We start from the raw sequence: 23570 nt of genomic DNA, 5'->3' as shown, positions 1-23570 counted from the left end.
ATGTTGCGCGAACATCTGTTTCATATCAAGTGGGACAGCCAAGACCACAACAGCTGAAGTCAACCGTCAGTTCCGGATAGTGGCTTGTGCCATTTGAAGACACCTGACCATTTGAGAATAAAAACCTAATATACAATTTTTGAGGGTATTTTTTTCCCGCTGAATTTCTACGCTATTTTTAGAAACTCTATATAACAGTTAACGATAGTAATATCACTTGCGCGCACCATGCAGTCGGTTTGCAAAACCCTCGTTATCTGTTATACATAGTTTTAGCAATAATGCGCACGAACGCGCTATTGATATAACTCTACATAACAGTTAACGATAGTTTCGAAACTCTATATAACAGATATAACGATAGTTTCAAAACCCTATATAACAGTTAACGATAGTAATATCAATTTGGCGCACCATATCAAATGTACATAAAGCACAAGGTAGTACTATTCATTTACAAGCATTATAAAGTTTTCCAAAAATATGATTTACAAGTATGTGACACTCTAGACACACAAAATTAAAGAAAAAAAGTCAGAGAGAATTTGTTCAATCGTTAAAAAGAAAGTTAGTTAGAAAAGATCGTAGCTTTCTACTAATCTAGCTGTTGTTAAAAGTAAACAAAATAAATCCAAATCAGCCCAACAGCAGTGTGTTTGTTAGATTTAAAACAAATGTGTACATGCACTGTTGTGTAACTAAGGCATACCTTTCCGGTGAGGGGGTTTATAGAAGATGGACCCCTTGGATGCAAAAACGGAATAATTCTTCATTAATACAATGATGAAGTGAAGAAAAGATTGTCAGTGGGCATGCAACACCTAGAAAATGCTCATGAATATCAAGCACTGATTGTTTATTCACTCATGAATATTTAGCCTTGCATGCCCACTGACTAAATGTGCCATACTCAATCTTACTTTCACTATGTGCATGGTAATCAATTTCTACATTTTTCACAAAGAAACAAACAAACAAACGTACACCCTTGACAAAAGAAAAGGCTTTAATTGTTTGCAAGTACTGTGATACCATATAAAAATGTTTTGCCTGAACAGGTTAAATTCAATGAAAAGCGACTCAGTCATCTAATCTATTTATCCCACTACCCATAACCTCCCCCCCCCCCCCCAAAAAAAAAAAAATAAATAAATAAATAAACAAACAAAAAAAAATATATACATCCCACAACAACCAAAACACACATCCAAAACAAAACAACCTAATTCAAGGTTCCGGGGTTGCAGCTCTTGACGATTCATCAAAGCCATATCATACCAAGAGGAGAAAGTGTTTTCCCCTACATTATTAATATGGGGATGGAGTTAATAAATGAAAGAACAAAAATAGCATATGTTGTATGGTTCCTTTTGTAACTTAATCATTACAGAAAATTTCAAAACACTATCAACTGGGCCGTGGATTAATTGTGTGGGAGATCTGTAATGAACATTGTTGTCTGTTGATACAGAATAAACATTCAACAAAACAATCTTTCTGATTTTTGGATTCTCGTGTATAAAGACTGCTTTTTTTAACAACACAAATGTGCAAAAGTTGGTGCAATAAAGTCCAACATATGCAGTGCTTTCAGCCTTATGTATGGCTAGCTACACAGAAAAGAGAACAATGCGTGTACATACGTGGTCCCATAGCATCCGGCAAGGTTGTTGCTACAGATGACAAAGAACTTGGATGTATCAACCGCACAACCAGGGCCCACAAACTTTTCCCACCAACCTGGCCGTGGGTTGTCCTGGAAACACAATTACATGTATTAAACATTTGTCTTGTTGGTGGATTCTCGATCCTTCATATCCCCTCTCTCCAAAGGCAATTGTCATTATCTGATTATAAAAATGGACATACACGCTCATGAGCACAACACACAGACATATATATGCACACCGACACATGCACAGGCAAAGGAGGAGGAGGAGGAGGAGGAAGAGAGAGAGGAAGAGGAGGAAGAGAGAGAGGAAGAGGAGGAAGAGAGAGAGAGAGAGAGAGAGAGAGAGAGAGAGAGAGAGAGAGAGAGAGAGAGAGAGAGAGAGTGAGACCCACACACACATGCACTCCCATACAGAAGTACACACACACTCACACACCAGCATAGACACACAAGCACACACACCTTGCCCCTCGTCCCCAACGCACTACAAATATACACGCACACATTATAAAGACGCACAGAGTGTTTAGAGGAATTAATTCCAAGCACAGGAAATAATGCAAGTGAAGGCTGCAACATTTTTTGGTAAAGCCTTAAGACTGCAGGTTTTTAGTGTTACATGCAGGTATCAGGTAACGGTTTAACCTTGAAGTTTCCTGTTCGATTTTCTTTATTTCTACACTCATCCTCTATGTTTTCCCCTAATACAACTGAGGTACTCCCCAGAACATGTATCTAAATGAATATTGGCTTTTGTTCATTCTAAAATATACAATCTACAACTCTGAGACTCTTTTTGTACATTTACCACATGTTTTTATCTTTTTTTCCATGTCTTTTATTGTTAGTTATGTGTTCTTGCTACACATCTGAACAGTGAACTGCAGCTGTTGTTGAAAATGTATGTGAGGTGGAACAGTACGTTTCCAATCAATGATCATCTAATGAGCAAGGCAGGTTTTGTATCTAGCATGCATATGTTTCAGCACTAAACGCTCCTTTAATTGTCAATAAAAAACGACCACAACATTTTTGCATTGATTTCCAGGTATTTTATTACTAAAGTACGTCTGCGTCCAGTGAAAAAGCAACAAAGAAATTTTTTGAAAGTGGGGGTTCTTAACCGTCATGTAAGTTAACGTTTATTCTGCTTGAAATGATAACACCTAATGCCAGTACTTTTGACATGGTTTTCGCCTACTGGAGCATAATATGAGAAAAATCAAAGCAGGTCCGTCCGGTGACATGTGGCTCTATTCTGAGGTGAAATGCAAGCGACCAACATGTACGTTACCAAACATGTAGCTATAATGTACAGGTATTGAGTATGAGTATATGGCTTTTTCTGATAAAACCACATGCACGAAACACTCAAATTACCTTTGGAGGCAGAGCGTGTCAAACGGGAGTGAGTTCAGGCTAAGGCCAAAAAAAAAAAGGTGTGGTTAAGTTAACATAGCCAAAAAAAAATAGGGTAGGAAGGAAGGCAATCACTTTTTTTTTTAAACTTTTTTTTTTAATGTGTACAAATTAAACCTATACTTGACAGGGAAATAAGTGTGCGACTCGAGCGCTTTCGCTTTCATTGCGTTTTCTGCACGTTTTTTTAAAATTTTTTTTTTTTTGACAAATGTTATAAAAAGTTATAGGGTCGGCCCCTAAAAATAGGGTAGGTCGGGTTACCGTAACCACACCTATTTTTTTTTAAGGCCTAAACAAATAGCCCTATAACAACTGCTATGTGAACGCATGAGTAAGAGCACACCATGAGACATCAGCAGCCAGACCCTATCACAAACAGCTCTCCATATCTCACGGGTGTGCTGTCTACCGATGTACCACTACCAGAAACGTAAAGCTGTTATATTAATTAGCTCACACTCAAGGCAGGAAGACAATTATACTCAGTCAATGCAGAGCAGCTGCCGTGAAAGGGAGACTACTGCGTCAACCTTTCACACTCAATCATGACGGGCACCCATTATTCTCATGTTGGTGAACGATAAAGCTACACACACACAAAAATATTGAACAAAAAAGCCACATTTTTTGGGGGAAACTTTCCTTAACCTATTGGTGGCTTCTTATTGATGTGGGGCGTAAAGGGAGATGACAGCGAAATCCTTGCGAGGCAGTCCCATTCCCAAGTTTTGCACAAAAAGACATTTGATAAAGACAAAGTGCCCTTTATTTTTTGTATGATGCCTATACATATATATATTGTTGTTATGTTTTCCCTTCAGTAGGCTTTGAGCATATAACTGACATCATACAGTGGAACCCCCTTTTGAAGCCCACCAATTTAAATCTGGACCCCTCCCCCCATTTGAGACACGACTTTTTCAGATGTCCTAATTTAAAAAAAATTTTTTTTTTTGCATTACGCCCAGCCGACCACGAAGGGCCATATCAGGGCGGTGCTGCTTTGACATATAACGTGCGCCACACACAAGACAGAAGTCGCAACACAGGCTTCATGTCTCACCCAGTCACATTATTCTGACATCGGACCAACCAGTCCTAGCACTAACCCCATAATGCCAGACGCCAGGCGGAGCAGCCACTAGATTGCCAATTTTAAAGTCTTAGGTATGACCCGGCCGGGGTTCAAACCCACGACCTCCCTATCACGGGGCGGACGCCTTAATACCACTAGGCCAACCGTGCCAGTTAGATGTCCTAATCATAGAACCTGTTCTTTCTTTCTTTCTTTCTTTCTTTATTTGGTGTTTAACGTCGTTTTCAACCACGAAGGTTATATCGCGACGGGGAAAGGGGGGAGATGGGATAGAGCCAATTGTTAATTGTTTCTTGTTCACAAAAGCACTAATCAAAAAATTGCTCCAGGGGCTTGCAACGTAGTACAATATATTACCTTACTGGGAGAATGCAAGTTTCCAGTACAAAGGACTTAATATTTCTTACATACTGCTTGACTAAAATCTTTACAAACATTGACTATATTCTATACAAGAAACACTTAACAAGGGTAAAAGGAGAAACAGAATCCGTTAGTCGCCTCTTACGACATGCTGGGGAGCATCGGGTAAATTCTTCCCCCTAACCCGCGGGGGGTATAGAACCTAGCTGTTCATAAACATCCATTTAAGAAACCCTTCTTTCTTTTCAGACCGGATTTATTTCTCCAGATTTGTGATTGTCATAAAAGGTGGGTTCCACTGTATGTCATCATCTGTGTGTCTATCAGGACAGGTGACCTCTGATTCTTGCCACTGCACATTGTTACATACCATGGCAGCATGGTCTCTTATCAGGTCAGATTTGCCCGACCTGGGCAGAGGGTCAAGGCTCACACAGCTGGTAGAACAGGGTCAAAAGATGACCGACTCAGATAACCATGCATTTTGACAGTGTAAATATTGCCTCCAGTAGTGGAGGTATCTTAAAGAGAAACACCTGGTCATTTTTGCTTTAAAAAAAGCACTCTAAAAACGTTTGGTCACAAACAAACAAAAACTCAATAAAAAAAACAAGCATGTTGAAATCTAACTCCTGCTTCAACTTTTTTTTGCTGAATTTATGCACGCATTCTTTTTCTGACATTTACCTTTTTTCTTTTTAAATTTTAACTCTTTGAAACACGTATAGGCTATATCCTTCTTTGAAAGAAAAAAAAAGTTTGTACACATATTAAGTATTACACAGACAAACAGAGACACTGTAAAAGTGTAAACAAAGGCATGTGACTTTAGCGTGAGAGCTTCCAGACAGACAGACGGACAGTGACTCTGCCAACAAAGCCTTACCAGGTGACTTTTGGCGTGGGAGCTGGCGGACAAGCCAGCATGGATGAGCACAGCGTTTGAAGCATCGTCGTTCAGCTGTCCCCATGTCTCGTAGGCTATCTCCAACTCCGGCAACACCCCCTGGTTGTACATGAGATGGAATGGTTCCTTGCTGACAAACGTCTTGTAGCCCGTCGTGATTTTGTCATAGTCTGGTTCTGGACCTTGCAAGGCACTGACAAAATGAAAACAAAACTGATTGCTATGGTGTTGGGTTATGCTGGAATTCTTTGGATCAGTGAATGGTGTGAGAACGTGGTGGGGGGGAGAGGGGGGGGGGGGGGGGCCAAAGTATGGCTTAATTGGGATCTGAGTATAGTTCAGGTCACAAAAACAGTTAAAGATAAAAAGCACTCTGAGTCTGACTTTTTGGGAGTCATCTGATCTGACAACCATTTTTTGTAACCCCTTTTAGGCTGTTTTTCAAGCATGGGATTAGGAGCTGCGGTTTTCAACATGAGTTTAGTTCAAGGATGTAAGTTACTTGTTCACTACTATATATAATATATATGTACTTGTAAACAGAAGCTTCTAATGCGCTTATTCCCCCTTATCTCTTTAAGTCTGCTTGTCATTGTGTTTCTGTATAGATTTCCCTATCTAGATCGAGTTCCTGTGACATTTTCAAGCAATAACAAGAAGAGCAAACGCTCGATCGAGTCACTTTCGCAGTTCTGAATATTATATGAGGCATCAGATGGACAGGAAGAAATTGCTATTCACAACACAATGAGTCACGTTCACATAAAATTTGAGCCCGGTCACTTTTATAGTTTCCGAGAAAAGCCCAACGTTAAGTTGTGTGTTGCCGAACAGAAAAGGCTAGTTATCTCCCTTGTTTTTCTGATAACGTTCGTAAAAGGCTACAGATGTAAATACTTTGATGTAAAGAATAATCCTACAAAGTTTCAATCACATCCGATGAACTTTGTCAAAGATATAAAATGTCTAATTTTTCCTTTGACGCTGACCTGTGACCTTGAAAAAGGTCAAAGGTCAACGAAACCATCGTTAAAGTGTAGAGGTCATTGGAGGTCACGACTAAACAAAATATGAGCCCGATCGCTTTGATAGTTTCCGAGATACTTTGTCAAAGATATAAAATGTCTAATTTTTCCTTTGACGCTGACCTGTGACCTTGAAAAAGGTCAAAGGTCAACGAAACCATCGTTAAAGTGTAGAGGTCATTGGAGGTCACGACTAAACAAAATATGAGCCCGATCGCTTTGATAGTTTCCGAGAAAAGTCCAACGTTAAGGTGGTGTCTACGGACGGCCGGCCGGCCGGCCGGACGGCCGGCCGGATGGCCGGCCGGACAGACTAACACTGACCGATTACATAGAGTCACTTTTTCTCAAGTGACTCAAAAACTAGCCTGATGGAGAACTCTTATGCTCATGCACCTGATAAACCTTTAACCAGGAGCAGCACTGAGAATGTCAAGTGATAATGTCATGTATCCATGACTTGAACACACATTCATGGTCACAGTCAGCATAGAGGTGCGTAATAATATTCAACAAACAGTAACTTGAGCACCTCAATTCAAGATCGACTTCCACCTATTAAGAACTTGCTTTCTGAGCTAGATTTTCTGTTCATATAAGTTATAACCTCTGTAAATTTACCTCCAATTAATCGCAAGAGTAAAACTAGTTCCTTGTTAGGACATGATCTTCTCAGATGTTTGAGGTCGTGAAAGGGAGCTTCCACTGTACATCAGATAGCAGGGTCACTCAAATGTGACAATTTGTTTCTAGACTGACGACTTGGTTAAGGGGTACCTGTCTGGGGTACTGCTATCTGCTACCTAAATAAGGAAGTTGACATTAGTGTAGAAGGGTGGAAGGAGGAGGAGGAAAATAAAGACGACAAAGAAGTCTCTAAGACGTTGCCATTTCTCTTGCTCTTTATTCCATATTCAACTTGTCAGAAACTTATTTTGGAAACATACAAGCTAGAAGCTAGAAGCTTGAAGTTTGAAGGGCCTGAAAACATACAAGAAACACTAGTAAGTATTTGTTCTAATAAAATTATACAAGAATCAAGTTCAAATAAAATTATAAAACAACCTTGAGTTGGAATGCCTGTGTTTTACAATTGCTTGAATGTGATCTGGCTGAGTGTCTGTATAAGTGCAAATGTTCAATGGAAATATTTCATAATGTTCCAAAAACGAATTTACAATTTGATTAACAATGTTATAAAGTCTCATAAAAAGAATCTAAGCTTTGATTGCTGACATTCAGAAATCAAACAGAACTGTTTACATTTTGAAAAAGGGGTTTCCCCAACTACACACATTTCTACGACATCACTACTCTATGAGTAAACTAATACACCATTTCCGGTGACGTCATGGGTCTGTGCATGGAAATCCTTTTTATGACATCACAGGTTACACGAGATCTATTGACGTCACAATCTAAAAATACGTCCAAAAAATAGCTAAAGTGGGGAAGAAGAAGGGAAAAAGGGGTTGTACTTGATCACTATGCCTAGCTTGGGAAAAGTCTTAAAAATCATCTGAAACTGTTTCCTGCTGATTTACGCACTTATCTCATATCGGAATAACCAAAGCATAAAAAAATCAATGCTAATTGCTGATTCCGTTTACAGTATACATTTTCATAGACCGGTCGAAAAAGCACATGTTTACTGCCTGACTTCACTTCAAATGGCTCTAACAGACAAACCATGAAGAAAACCCTCAAATGAACATACATCGTCAATAATGAAATAACAATGCATCATATTACATACCTTGGGACAGAGATCATATTACACACTCTTGCTTCGCTCTCCCTCTCCGCGCGAAAGCCACTCGGAAGGCGCAAGAATAAATTGTACGAATACTAAGCATGAGGAGAAAGTAGGTGACAAGAAACTAGACCGGAGAAGAAAGTTATATTTATTTAGATTTCTGACTGAAACTATTGAGCTGTCGGAATAAAGGGACAGAAATATAGTTTTAGAGCAACACTCAATTTACTAATTTCAGGAAAGAGGTTGCATTAAGAAAACAAAAGGGACGCTAACTAAAATACTACGCAAAGAAAACTGGATCCCCATGAGCTCGAAGGTAGAAGTTTGATTCCGGATCTTCGGCAGCTCATAGGTACCAGTAGTTAGATTTTTGTCTGGTCACATAAATCTCCCCTGCTCGATATTCATGGTCCCCATGAATACAACCAAAAACTACAACAGCAAAAATCTATTGTCCGCACCCAAAAACCAGCGGATAAAATACACCAACAATTTCCTGAAAACGGTCTCCAAGTAAAACCATAACTAAAAACCACCGGCAAACATGTTTACAAGTTCTATACAGACATGTTGAAAATGTAACGTCAACTCAACTCTCCAGACTCCGCATGACACAATTTTAGGCAACGACAATCGGATAAAAATGGCGAAGAGCGTTAAAGCTAAACAAAGTTGGATTATCGTTACAGACAAATCAATGTCTATTGTCGCTACATACACATGTCTACTCAAACGGATATACCTGAACACCTCAGGTCTCCAGTCATGAGAAAATCAGTACGCAGCTATAATATTTACACCCAACAAAATCAACTAGCTAATCTTCCAATCGTTAAAGATTAAAGGTAATCTGTTGGTTTTTAAACCTGACAAGAATAAACCAGTGCATTTAAGCCAACTGACTCGAAATCGTCAAAACAGAAAAACCAAATCATCAGTATTTCACCGATGCCAGTACAACAAATCCGAAAACTTTACTAGAAGGACCACCTCAAAACGTCCTTTTGAAACATACTTACAAGAATTATTCTCACAAACAAAAACTTCAACGCATTTACATTATGCTCCCCAGCTCAAATGAAAACCAGGGTCTCATAAAAAATGAAATTACCTCCCCTGCTCTGTTAGGAGCAGAGGCGAAAAAAAACAATTATAAAAAAACAAGACATGTAAGGCTGGAGATGTTCCTCAAATGCAATATCATACAAACATACATTTTAATTTCAAAAACAAAAAAACCTGTGCAGCATATATTCTTCATAACAAATGTGTGAGGAGTCTTGAGTCATCAGTTCAGTCTAGCGACTACATATAGGTGACAAAAACAAACACTAGCTTGTATATCCACTTAGTGCAAAACTGACTGAAACCAGGTTTTTAAACCGAATGATCAGAAAGCCTAATACAAAGCTACACCATTTCCCGTTGAAGTACAGTACACTTGTACTTAAGTCTCATATTTAGGTGAGTAACACTAGCTATGTTTAGCTGACTGTTAACCCTAACACTGACAAAGCAACCTGTTAAGCAACCTGTTAAGTTGAATAACTAAGTTTATTGTCTTTATCATCATTGCACATGATAGATCCTGTATCTATAGGCATCCATCCACACACACAAGAACAGTTTTTGTGACTACAGAATACTGAATGTCATTGTCACAAATGACTACAGCTGCTGAAATCTGACAGGGGGTTTACCCTTAGTCTCTCTGTGGGACCGTCTCTCTGGGTCAGGGGGAGGGGGCTGACATGCACGTGGACGACCACGTGGGATTTTGGGCTCTGGGGCTGGGAATCCTGCTGGTGGGGCCGGGGGAGGGAATACCGGTGCGACCACGGGTACTGCAGGGATTGGAATCCTGGATGGTCTGAGAGGGGGAAGGGTCACCGTCCATTCTACATACACATCCGACTCTTTCTGAACTGGTTCGGACTCTGGCACTGCTGGCTCGGGGGTGCCCATGGGTTGGAGAAACAGGGGGGGAAAGTACGGTCGGAGTTCTGAACGCGTGACTGTGAACGCTTGGCCAGCTCCATCTTGCGGTTTGACTACATGGGGACCGCCACTTGCCGTTGGCGCCTCGACTACAATGAACACTCGTTCTCCCCACTGGTCTTGGATCTTGCTGCGCCCAGAGTAACGCCGTCGTAGCAACACAAAATCGCCCGGTCGCAGGTGGTCACGGCTCAGAAATGGCGTCGAACTCCACCCTTGCCCCATTCAAACGCCCCACACGCTCAGTTATGGTTTATTCTACCTTTGAAAGTACTGATACGGGGTGCAGATATGAATACAGTTACTATTCTGGTAGAAACCGAAAGGTTTGATGACTTTGTTTTCGAGCAAGGCGCAATAGTAGAGTGAATTTACGTCGATTTTTGGGCCGGAAGTTGGGACACTTTTTTACTTGGTGTCGAAACGTCGTATTTGTGCGTACTACACACACTGCTTGGATACGAACTTGATGGAGAGGGAAAGAGAAGGTGTTAGTTATTGTTTACATACTGCACGATAACCAGTACCTCACCCCAACAGTCGGCTGAGATCAAGTTTAGATCCAACGGTGAGTATGTTACTTTTCGTGTTTGGAGTCACGTAGGCAGTTTTAGCTTTTGCCGCGCTTTTAATAATGATGACAGACGTTGAACTAAGCGATAAACTTGGACAAGAAAGAACAATCTACTACTTAAAACAAAAAATATGCACAAACACAGAAGACAAAGCAATGAAAATAAGTCTTAAGTTCGTTGTTGTGTACTTTCGTGTTACCGCGAAAAGTAACAACGTAAATCAAAGTTGTTTATCGACATGTTCCTGACTTCCAACGATGGAAACAACTGTTCTATCGTCTGCTACAAAGTTGCATTGACTGTCTCGAACTCAGAACTCAGTGTGGCATGGAGGAGATGGACGTAAACGGCCAAGATAAAAACCACTGGTTTTTCGTTGTATGTAACGTACTCACCTGCAGTTTGAAACACTGTTATTTTCACTAAATAACAACTTACTTCCTTTTTTTTTCATCTGAAAGTTAGAAGTGTTATTGTGATTTGTTTTGATAAAATTTGCATTTTTTAGGACAAAGATTTTTCTTTATTTTGATTTTTAAAGACATATGTTTGAGACGATTCAACCAATTTCCCAAGTTATTCAGCGTTCATGTCATTGCATGTGTTTTTTCTGGCCTTTTCTATAGTCTTTCCATACAGTTCACCTTGTGCTTTGTTTTCATGCCAATTTAATGAAATAAATTACAGGAAAAAGAAATATATGTTTTTTTACATTGAGTGCGTTACTCACACCACTCGCACATCGTGAGAGGTAACACACTCCAATCGTTTGTAGAGTTATCTTGAAAATTATTTAAATCTTGCTGGAACAAAGTAAGGAATGAATCAAGTAAACAGAAAATGATGTCTGCGTTTATTGTTTTGAATTAGAGTGGGGTTTTTTAGGAACAGTGTTGAGTGTGTTACTCACACCACTCGCACATCGTGAGAGGTAACACACTCCAATCGTTTGTAGAGTTATCTTGAAAATTATTTAAATCTTGCTGGAACAAAGTAAGGAATGAATCAAGTAAACAGAAAATGATGTCTGCGTTTATTGTTTTGAATTAGAGTGGGGTTTTTTAGGAACAGTGTTGAGTGTGTTACTCACACCACTCGCACATCGTGAGAGGTAACACACTCCAATCGTTTGTAGAGTTATCTTGAAAATTATTTAAATCTTGCTGGAACAAAGTAAGGAATGAATCAAGTAAACAGAAAAGGATGTCTGCGTTTATTGTTTTGAATTAGAGTGTTTTTTTGACTCACATGCGAAGCAAAAGTGAGTATGTACTCACCCGAGTCGTCCGTCCGTCCGGAAAACTTTAACGTTGGATATTTCTTGGACACTATTCAGTCTATCAGTACCAAATTTGGCAAGATGGTGTATGATGACAAGGCCCCAAAAAACATACATAGCATCTTGACCTTGCTTCAAGGTCAAGGTCGCAGGGGCCATAAATGTTGTCTAAAAAACAGCTATTTTTCACATTTTTCCCATTTTCTCTGAAGTTTTTGAGATTCAATACCTCACCTATATATGATATATAGGGCAAAGTAAGCCCCATCTTTTGATACCAGTTTGGTTTACCTTGCCTCAAGGTCAAGGTCACAGGAGCTCTTCAAAGTTGGATTGTATACATATTTTGAAGTGACCTTGACCCTGAACTATGGAAGATAACTGTTTCAAACTTAAAAGCACATGTTATGCTTTCCTCATGAGACACATTGGGTCACATATGATCAAGGTCAAGGTCACTTTGACCCTTATGAAATGTGACCAAAATAAGGTAGTGAACCACTAAAAGTGACCATATCTCATGGTAGAAAGAGCCAATAAGCACCATTGTACTTCCTATGTCTTGAATTAACAGCTTTGTGTTGCATGACCTTGGATGACCTTGACCTTGAGTCAAGGTCACATGTATTTTGGTAGGAAAAATGTGTAAAGCAGTTCTTAGTGTATGATGTCATTGCTAGGTTTAGTTATTTGACCTTGACCCTGAAGGTCAAGGTCATGTCAAGGTCAAGGTCAAGCATGTGAGTCGTATGGGCTTTGCCCTTCTTGTTACAATTTACTTTGAAGGATTGGTAATTTTCAGTTCTTTGAGTACTTGTTTGATCGTTGTTTTGTTTATTGGTGTTCCTGTAACACACACACTTGCCTAGGGTACCTAGATATGCAGAATATTGCTGTCGAAATGTGTCAACAATAGTTTCAATAGTTGTGTAGCAACCATGGTGTCATTCTTATAATTAATTTCACAATTAACTGAATGCACTGAATATGAACAACGTTTTGTTCATGTTATGACAGTGTTTTGTAACACACTCATTGGCGAATAAACAGCATTTTCCTTGATAACTTCAAAATCCGCCTTCAACCTAAGATTTTTTTGTTGGGTTTATCAAGTTTTTTTGCACAGTGTATTGTTTTCATTACCAAGTGGATGGATATATGCTTTATACCTTACAAAATAATGTGAAGTAAGACTTTTTTGGTGAAATGTAACACACTCAGTGTTAAAAGTGAGAAAATCTTCTCTGTATTGTGAATTGGAGCATGGTAGAAGTCATAAGACATCATTGTTAGGTTGTTATGGTTTTGCTCTTTCATTTTTCATTCTTTTGCATGCATTTTTCATGTGAATATCTTGACAGTGTCCTAAAGTTTGATTTTTTTGGTGAAATGTAACACACTCATTGGAAACTTTTAGGAATGACTTGACAGATAACTGATAATGGGAATAACGGGTCCGGTATCATTGATGCATTTCAACTCTTTACTATTATGTACTTGTTTCTCTTCCCATTACATGTATTTCTAAGGTTGTGTGTGTAAAATAAATAGGAATTTAGCAGTTTTGAATGTCTGTGTTGTGAGACACAGAAAGTTGATTTTTGTTTGAATACATTTTCACATCTTGTTCTGATTTGATTTTTTTTGCAGACTGTCCGTATGAAGTGTGTGGAACTAAGAATTGATTGACTGCTGAAACAGTAATCTTTTCAGTTCTTTGAGTACTTGTTTGATCGTTGTTTTGTTTATTGGTGTTCATGTAACATACACACATTCCTAGGGTACCTAGATATGCAGATTATTGCTGTCGGGGAATGCCACTTTTCACAAATGAAGATCAAGGTAGATACTAACTAATGCAGTTAACTTTCATTGTGTAATAGGTTTACTGTTAACTGTATATTAGAAAACAATGTGTGACACGGTGTTATGTAACACACTCCAGTTAAAATTTAAAATGCAATTCATTCCGCAGTAATTGATGAAAATACATTGTTACTGCCCAGACACAACTAAACACATAAACAGTTTTGCTGGACCCCAAAATGGAAAGTAATCCAAGAGTTTGTATTTGTGACTCAAGTGTCCCACAAATTGGACACCTTTTCTGAGCCATGACCAGGTCCGAACTTGCCAGTCCACGGTCGTAGCGTTCCTTCCGTTTGTCTGCCTTGGCACCCGACCGCTTTGCAGCTGCATCATGCGCCCACTTCAATCTGTCGAGGTGGTTTCCCAACCACTCGTTCGGCATCACGGCTTGCCAAGCTTCTTGTTTCTCTCCCAAAAACAGGTCTAAAGGCATTCTGGGGTCTCTACCGAACATCAAGTAAAATGGGGAGAAACCGGTAGTGGCATGGGGGGTACAGTTGTACACGTGGCAAAGTTCCGGGAGGTAGGCGGGCCATTTCTTCTTCTGTTCTGATTCCAGAGTTCGCAGCAAACCGTGCATGGTGCGATTAAATCTCTCGCACTGGCCGTTCCCGGCTGGATGGTAAGCTGTAGTGCGAGATTTCATGATGCCGTAGTGTGCACAGAGCTCCTGCATGATGGACGACTCGAAGTTCCGGCCGCGATCGGAGTGGATGCGCTGGGGAATTGCATAGTGCGCGAACCAGTGTGTGATCAATGCCTTTGCCACTGTGGCTGCCGTCTGGTCCTTGGTGACGACTGTGATGGCGAATTTAGTGAACACGTCGGTGATGACTAAAACGTTTTCTTTCCCATCACTGGACGGTTCCAACACCGTGAAGTCAATGGAAACCACTTCGAGCGGCTTGGTCGCCAGGAGGTGTCCCATAGGTGTTCTAGGCGTCGTGCCTGGTTTCTTTGCTACTTGACATCTCTGGCAACGTCTGCACCACTCGTCTGCATCAAGGTGCATGTTCGGCCAGAATACACGACGGCGTAGCAGTTGGAGGGCTCGGTCTGGGCCCTGGTGACCAGCTTGCTGATGGACAAGGTCCAGCATCATAGGCCGCAGACTTTCTGGCACAACGATCTGTGAAATCGTGCCGTGCACGGGGTCTATAGCATCTTTATAAATCACGTTGTCTTCTATCCTCATTTTGGCAAGATGACGGAGATACGGCTTTGCTCCACTTCCCAGGGTCACGGCTTCTTTCAACGAGGGTCTGTTCTTCTTTCGGATGAAAGGGGCGAGAGACATGAGGGAGGAGTCCGAAAGTGTAGCCTCGGCAAGTCTTGCTTTTCCCAGCGAGGGGAAGCAGGTCGCTAGGAGGTCGGGGTAGGTGTCCTCTTGCACTTTCAGGGGGTTCTTAGGACCGGTGATGTCGAATTGTTCCTCTCCGAGGCGGCTGATTGCGTTAAGCTCTTCAACCGATGCTCGATGAACAACCACTTCTATTTCAGGATCCCTCGTTTGCTGACTGCACGAAACCGCGATCAGTTCGTCGTCCTCACTGTCCGATTTGGTGTCGGGGGTGGGGAATCGACTTAACGCGTCGGCGTTAATGTTTTCCCTTCCCGAGCGGAACTTGATCGTGAAATCGAAACACGCCAACTCTGCTGCCCACCTTTGTTCGATCGCCCCCAACTTGGCCGTCTTCAAATGACTGAGTGGATTGTTGTCCGTGTACGCCAGTACGGTTGATCCCATCAGGTAATGTCTGAACTTTTCGCATATCGCCCACTTCAGGGCAAGTAACTCTAGCTTCAGGCTGCTGTAGTTACTCGTGTTCCGTTCTCCTTGTCGTAACGTACGACTGGCATATGCGATGACTCGGCGACCTTCTGGTTGGTCTTGGCTCAAAACGGCGCCTATGCCTTGGCTGCAGGCGTCTGTTTCAAGGATGAAGGGGCGGTCAAAAGATGCATAGCCCAACACCGGTGGTGAAATCAAAGCGGCCTTCAGGGTGTCGAACGCTTTTTGACAGTCAGGAGTCCAATTTGAGGCGATGTCGACGTTCTTGCTTTGTCGTTTCTTTGGTCCCTGCGTCTGATACGCCAACGAAACGAGGTTGTTGAGTGGGGCTGCAATCTTGGCGAAATCTCTCACGAAGCGTCGATAATAACTGGCGAAGCCAAGAAACGCCCTCAGTTCTCGCAGCGTGGTCGGCACTTTCCACGACGATACAGCCCTCGTTTTCTCTTTGGACGCTGCGATGCCGTCTGCAGAGACGGTGTGACCAAGGTACTCTACCGACTTCTGAGCAAATGTGCATTTCTTGGGGTTGACTTTCAGCCCGACTTGCTGCAATCTTGAGAGGACAATCTCTAGTCTCTCGAGGTGCTCTTCGAAGTTGCTGCTGTAGATTAACAGGTCGTCCAGGTACACCAGAAGAATCTTGAACGCCAAATCGGACATGGTGGAAGACATCATTCTTTGGAACGTGGCTCCTGAGTTAATTAAACCCATTGGCATTCTCAGATATTCGTACAACCCGAAGGGTGTGGTGAATGCGGTCTTCTGCCGGTCTCTTTCGTCCATGGCGACTTGATGGTACCCAGACGCCAAGTCCAAAGTGGTGAAAAGCTTTGCCTTGCCCAAAGCGTCCAGTGAATCATCTATTCTGGGAAGGGGAAAAGCATCAGGGATAGTTTTGGCGTTCAATTTCCTGTAATCTATGCACATTCTGATGTCTCCGTTTTTCTTTCGCACTATCACGATGGGCGACGCGTAAGGGCTAGTGCTTTTGGTGATGATGTTTTGGTCCAATAAACTCTCAATATGTTTCTTGACCTCTTGAATTTCATTCGGGGGAATTCTCCTGAAAGGGGAAGTGACTGGGACATCATCTGTCACATGGATACGGTGTTTGCTCACCTCTGTGTAACCGAGGCCGGTTTCAGGGGTGTAATACAGGTCGGGGAACTTGGAAAGGAGTGTTTCTAACTTCCTCTTATCTGAGGGGGCAACATCACATTCCGACAAATCAAAAGGGATGCTACAATGTTCCTCTGCTGCGTTCACTACCACCCTGTCACATTTCACTTCAAGCTCCACTGAGCTTCGAGGTGCTTCACCGCAAACCAAGTGTAAAGTGCCTATTCTTGTCTTTGGTTTCAAAATTACGTCTTCTACGTTCACATTCACCACTTGCACCCACACATCTCTCCCACGCACTTCACTCGCAGTCGGCAGTATAATCAAGCCATGGGGAGAAATGGGTAGGGGCTCAATCAAAACCTGAGACGGCCGGAGGTCAGTCTCACGCAACCCACCCACACGTACACGGACGGCGGATCCAGAAGGGATCAAAACAGAGTCTCTACCGGCTACTTTAGCTGTCCCTAGCAGCTCTGGGCACGACTCGAATTCTTTCAACTCGCTCAAAATGTTCATGCCTATAATAACGTCTTCGCTAGACTGACTGCTGGCCGACTCCTTTCCCACAAGAAAAACTTTTTTCCGGACCAACTGTCCCCACACAATCACATCAGATTCGAAATAACCATCATATGGGATTTCCGACCCATTTGCCGCTGTTACTTTCATGGTTAATGGCACTGATCTCACGTTGCGTGAAAATTTAGCAAACACGCGTTCGCTAACTAAACTAACTTGGGAACCCGTGTCAATCAACGCAGGAATCTTGTGGCCGCCAATGTCTACCACCGTTCTAGGGCTCTTCCCCACAGCTCTGGTGAGAAAGGAGTCACGGCTCAGTTCATCATCCTCCACGTGCCGACTCCTTAGTTGCGCCGTGGAGGCCCTCCGTTTAACTGTGGGCATGACCGCCGAATATGGCCCAGTACCCCACACTCCAAACAGTACGGCCGCCCATCCTTGGAGAAAGGCAACTTCTGGCCGGGGTCGCGCTGGCCGCCCTCACGGTCGTCAGGACGCCGATTCCTCTCTAACCGGTCGACTCGAGTGGTCAGCTTCTGCAATCCCGACAGCACCTGTTGTTGAAGGTCCAACACCTCGGTCACCTTCGCTTCTAGCTCCAAGTTGGTGGAAACTTTCTGGCTGCTAGCGGACGTACTGCTAGAGTCTTCTTCTGCCCACCTTACTGCTTGGTCTCGTAGAGCGAGGAACGTGACGCTTTTCTTCCTCTCGATCTCCTCGCGCAACTGCTTACGTAAGAAGTTGTTCGTCAGCACACCGACAAACCTGTCTCTCAATACATCCGCAGCCATGGCTGTCTGCTTCTCATCTTTCAGTTTCTGTTGCAACTTCATGAAAGCACTGTTCAGACGATGTGAGAATGATGTTATACTTTCACCCTCTACCTGTTTTACTAAGTAGAACTTTTCTAGCAAGTCGCTAACATTGTCTTTTTCTCCGAATGCATCTTGTAGTGTTTGAAGTAATGCTTCAGCCGTCCTATCAGGATTCCTACAGGCTACCTCATCTCTCACGTCTTGTGACACGTGTCTTATGATAAAATCATACTGTTCGTCTTCTTCCAAGCTTCTTTCAGACAGCAATCTCGCGATATCTTGTTGAAATTTATCAAAGTTTTGTCCGTAAAATTTTTTCACTTCTCTCTGTTCGGATGGTAGGATAATCAGCTTGGTTTGCTGCTTCTTAAGTTCCGCAACCTCTCGTTGCAGTGCCGCAACGGCTTCCGCGGCTTCGTCTGCCATGATCTCGTTCAGGATGTAGTTGTTGTCCTGCGCGGTGTTACTGCGCCCATCCTGCCCTCAAAGTTGTTGAAGTCGTTCAGGATGTTGTTGTCCTGCGCGGTGTTACTGCGCCTATCATTCCCTCGAAGTTGTTGAAGTCGTTCAGGATGTTGTTGTCCTGCGCGGTGTTACTGCGCCCATCCTGCCCTCGAAGTTGTTGAGGTCGTTCAGGATGTTGTTGTCCTGCGCGGTGTTACTGCGCCCATCCTGCCCTCGAAGTTGTTGAGGTCGTTCCCGCGTCCACAAGGCCCTGTGTCCATCCTGTCGGCGACGCCACTTGTAGAAGGGTGGAAGGAGGAGGAGGAAAATAAAGACGACAAAGAAGTCTCTAAGACGTTGCCATTTCTCTTGCTCTTTATTCCATATTCAACTTGTCAGAAACTTATTTTGGAAACATACAAGCTAGAAGCTAGAAGCTTGAAGTTTGAAGGGCCTGAAAACATACAAGAAACACTAGTAAGTATTTGTTCTAATAAAATTATACAAGAATCAAGTTCAAATAAAATTATAAAACAACCTTGAGTTGGAATGCCTGTGTTTTACAATTGCTTGAATGTGATCTGGCTGAGTGTCTGTATAAGTGCAAATGTTCAATGGAAATATTTCATAATGTTCCAAAAACGAATTTACAATTTGATTAACAATGTTATAAAGTCTCATAAAAAGAATCTAAGCTTTGATTGCTGACATTCAGAAATCAAACAGAACTGTTTACATTTTGAAAAAGGGGTTTCCCCAACTACACACATTTCTACGACATCACTACTCTATGAGTAAACTAATACACCATTTCCGGTGACGTCATGGGTCTGTGCATGGAAATCCTTTTTATGACATCACAGGTTACACGAGATCTATTGACGTCACAATCTAAAAATACGTCCAAAAAATAGCTAAAGTGGGGAAGAAGAAGGGAAAAAGGGGTTGTACTTGATCACTATGCCTAGCTTGGGAAAAGTCTTAAAAATCATCTGAAACTGTTTCCTGCTGATTTACGCACTTATCTCATATCGGAATAACCAAAGCATAAAAAAATCAATGCTAATTGCTGATTCCGTTTACAGTATACATTTTCATAGACCGGTCGAAAAAGCACATGTTTACTGCCTGACTTCACTTCAAATGGCTCTAACAGACAAACCATGAAGAAAACCCTCAAATGAACATACATCGTCAATAATGAAATAACAATGCATCATATTACATACCTTGGGACAGAGATCATATTACACACTCTTGCTTCGCTCTCCCTCTCCGCGCGAAAGCCACTCGGAAGGCGCAAGAATAAATTGTACGAATACTAAGCATGAGGAGAAAGTAGGTGACAAGAAACTAGACCGGAGAAGAAAGTTATATTTATTTAGATTTCTGACTGAAACTATTGAGCTGTCGGAATAAAGGGACAGAAATATAGTTTTAGAGCAACACTCAATTTACTAATTTCAGGAAAGAGGTTGCATTAAGAAAACAAAAGGGACGCTAACTAAAATACTACGCAAAGAAAACTGGATCCCCATGAGCTCGAAGGTAGAAGTTTGATTCCGGATCTTCGGCAGCTCATAGGTACCAGTAGTTAGATTTTTGTCTGGTCACATTAGGAAGGAGAGTTAGAGGGCAGTCACACACGCGATTCAATCGTGAGATTTACCCTGTCACACGGGCGACTGAGTCGTGGAAAATAGCTACGACAAGTCTGCGACTCAGTCTCATGCGATTCCCATCGTAGGTTTGAGCTTTAGAATTTGTTCTATTCTTGCGACCCAGTCGTCAGTCAATTGCAGGGGCAGAGCCAATCAGAACACGGCCTTGCGGCCTTCATGCCGTGACGTAAAATAATGGCGGACAGCGTCTCTTCGTCGATTCAAAACTTTTTGGAAGAACAGTTTCTTACTCAGATATAAAGGAGACGTTTTAGGCGTGTACAGCGGTCGGGAAACATTAATTGCAACTGTCTGGGAACTTAAATTTTCGCTAAGGCGTAATGCTGAAAGGTATTTTTCAGAAAGGTAGAGCGATGTTCACTGACTGTGACACGTCACTTCCATCCCGCTCGCGTGGAGTTATCGTTTGTCAATCGTTAGTCTATTGTTCAACGTGTGACGGGTCAATGGCCTACGATGTGATGTGCGATCGGCTCAAGATTGAATCGCGCGATTGAATCTCAACGATTGAATTGCGTGTGTGACTTTAACTTTAGTCCCTGGAATCTAAAGCAGGTCAATTTACTGTACTGAAAGTATGTAATACAGTGCTACTGGTACCTGTGATGAGAGGCCCCTCAATTAGAGGACACTTCCCACAAGAGAACATGTGTTGTACCTTTGTGTATTGATTTTCCTGAAACATTTAATATATATGTCTGATGTGAGTGCATGGACGCCTAGGATGTGGGGACACTTTTGGTTGTTTCCAAGGGTGTTCTTTACTTGCAGGTACCACTGTAATGATTCATGCACTGACACACTCAGAGTGGATGGATGTATCCATGAGTGTATGATTGAGGCAATGAGTTAAACATTATAAACAATATAAGCACCTTTATATTTTGTGTATGTGTGTATGTGTGTGTCACTGTGTGTGTGTGTGTGTGTAGCGTGTGCGTGTGTGTGTGTGTGTGTAGCGTGTGCGTGTGTTATGCATGTGTGTGAGCTCAGGTTTCTAATCCTTTGTGGCAATAAAGTGTGACAGCACACGTTGCAATTTCTGTAAAATCACATAGCTCACATTCACAATGACAGGTAAGTTACAAATGTTGAGTATCTAGGCCTATAGCTAGATTGTTTTGTGACCCAGATATTTTTTTACCCCTTTCTGACCTACTGTTACATTTTATGATTACATGGAAAAGTGGAACAGGATAGTTGCAGCTATATATAGGCTATCTCAGAACACAATGGATTAAAAAAAAAGTTTTGAAAAGCAAACCAATACCGCATAACAAATAAAATTTCAAGGATTATTCACTACAGACTAATGCATGGTTAAACAAAAACAACCACAAATAAATATATATATATATATATATATATATATATAGAGAGAGAGAGAGAGAGAGAGAGAGAGAGAGAGAGAGAGAGAGAGAGAGAGAGAGAGAGAGAGCCTATGTGGGTGTAAGCATGCGCAGACGTTAGCACACATGCATGAGTGCATGTAAATGTACGCATGCCCACGTTTGTTACAGAACCACAGATCAAAATAAAGACAGAGCCAGCATGACAAACGGATAAACAATATAAACGACAGAAAACAGTATGAACACACTTTCTGGAAACACAGGGAAAACTGCTCTCCAAACCCTTGAACATGCCGGACTCAAGTCCTTCTGGAATCTCTGTGATTTGATCATCACCGTATTCAGGTGTGTCAATCTGTGGAAACACTTCTTTTTGTTGTGAACAGTTTGATGACCCAGAAGGTTTTGGTTTTCCTGCAGGAGGGATCCCAGTAGTTTGAAGAAAGTATCCGCCAGTCGAAAACGAAACTTTGTTCTGGGAGCAAAATAGCAGACGACAACCACACACAGTCACGTCGTTTGCTAACTGAAGTTTCCTCGACAGAAGTCGAAATGCAGACGCCATTGTGAACTGCACTAAACTACAAATAATTAGCAGCTTACTTTTCTGTGTTCGCTTGCAGCAAGTAAAGAGCAGTGTTTCGGATAGGCATAAAACCAACCACGGATCTGAAGGCAACAACTCGAAATAAAGGCAGATAACTTCCAGTTCGACTGCACAGGAACCAGTTATCGTCCTTTCCAAAGAGACAGAAAATCCCCGACAGATTTTCAGTCCTTGTTTAATCAGCGTGGTGTCACAAAGGAATGTTGTAAAGCTTCCTACTCAGTCTAACTGCTGTTATGCAAAACGAAGCCTATACCTATCACTGACTGAGAAATTCTGCATTGTCATTCTACCAGCTGCGTCTGGGTCAAGAGGCAATGTGAACGTCTGCAAATAGACATGTCACGTGCTTATCACGTGGTAGAAACTTTCTAAGGTAACTTAGCTGCCTACGCGCGAAATAGGTTTTAGCTGCACAGGCTGAACGTCACAGATACTATTGTAGTGGTGAAGGCCATACATCGATATGTTTACTGAGGAGAAACTTTGTCTGACTGACATATAATTAGACTTCTCGTTCAGTTTTTTTTACATTTAGTCAAGTTTGACGTGACTAAATGTTTTAACGTAGAGCCCGGGGGAATCGAGACGAGGGTCGTGGTGTATGTGTGTGTGTGTGTGTGTGTGTGTGTCTGTCTGTGTGTGTGTGTGTGTAGAGCGATTCAGACCAAACTACCGGACCGATCTTTATGAAATTTTACATGAGAGTTCCTGGGAATGATATCCCCGGACGTTTTTTTCTTTTTTTCGATAAATACCTTTGATGACGTCATATCCGGCTTTTTGCAAAAGTTGAGGCGGCACTGTCACACCCTCATTTTTCAATCAAATTGATTGAAATTGTGGCCAAGCAATTTTCGACAAAGGCCGGACTTCGGTATTGCATTTCAGCTTGGTGGCTTAAAAATTAATTAATGACTTTGGTCATTAAAAATCTGAAAATTGTAAAAAAAAATTTTTTTTTATAAAACGATCCAAATTTACATTCATCTTATTTTTCATCATTTTCTGATTCAAAAAACATATAAATATGTTATATTTGGATTAAAAACAAGCTCTGAAAATTAAAAATATAAAAATTATGATCAAAATTAAATTTTCGAAATCGATTTAAAAACAATTTCATCTTATTCCTTGTTGGTTCCTGATTCCAAAAACATATAGATATGATATGTTTGGATTAAAAACACGCTCAGAAAGTTAAAACGAAGAGAGGCACAGAAAAGCGGGCTATGCAACACAGCGAAACCACTACCGCGCTAAACA

General features: G+C 41.6%; 1 protein-coding gene across 1 annotated transcript in view; it reads right to left on the bottom strand.

Annotated features, from left to right (window-relative positions):
- Window positions 1–22847, bottom strand: part of LOC138948904 (uncharacterized) — a 38679-nt gene extending 15832 nt beyond the window's left edge. The window contains exons 1-4 of the mRNA XM_070320538.1: window positions 21946–22847; window positions 5440–5653; window positions 1644–1756; window positions 710–743 (exon numbers count right to left, since the gene is read on the bottom strand). Of these exons, the coding sequence (XP_070176639.1) occupies window positions 710–743; window positions 1644–1756; window positions 5440–5653; window positions 21946–22262 (678 nt within the window). The 5' untranslated portion in view covers window positions 22263–22847. The remainder of the gene's footprint in view (window positions 1–709; window positions 744–1643; window positions 1757–5439; window positions 5654–21945) is intronic.
- Window positions 22848–23570: the final 723 nt, after the last annotated feature.

The sequence above is a fragment of the Littorina saxatilis genome, linkage group LG15 (genome assembly GCF_037325665.1).
Source record: "Littorina saxatilis isolate snail1 linkage group LG15, US_GU_Lsax_2.0, whole genome shotgun sequence".
Taxonomy (NCBI): Eukaryota; Metazoa; Mollusca; class Gastropoda; order Littorinimorpha; family Littorinidae; genus Littorina; species Littorina saxatilis.
The sequence above is the reverse complement of the archived record's forward strand: the minus strand, read 5'-3'. Positions and strand labels throughout refer to the sequence as shown.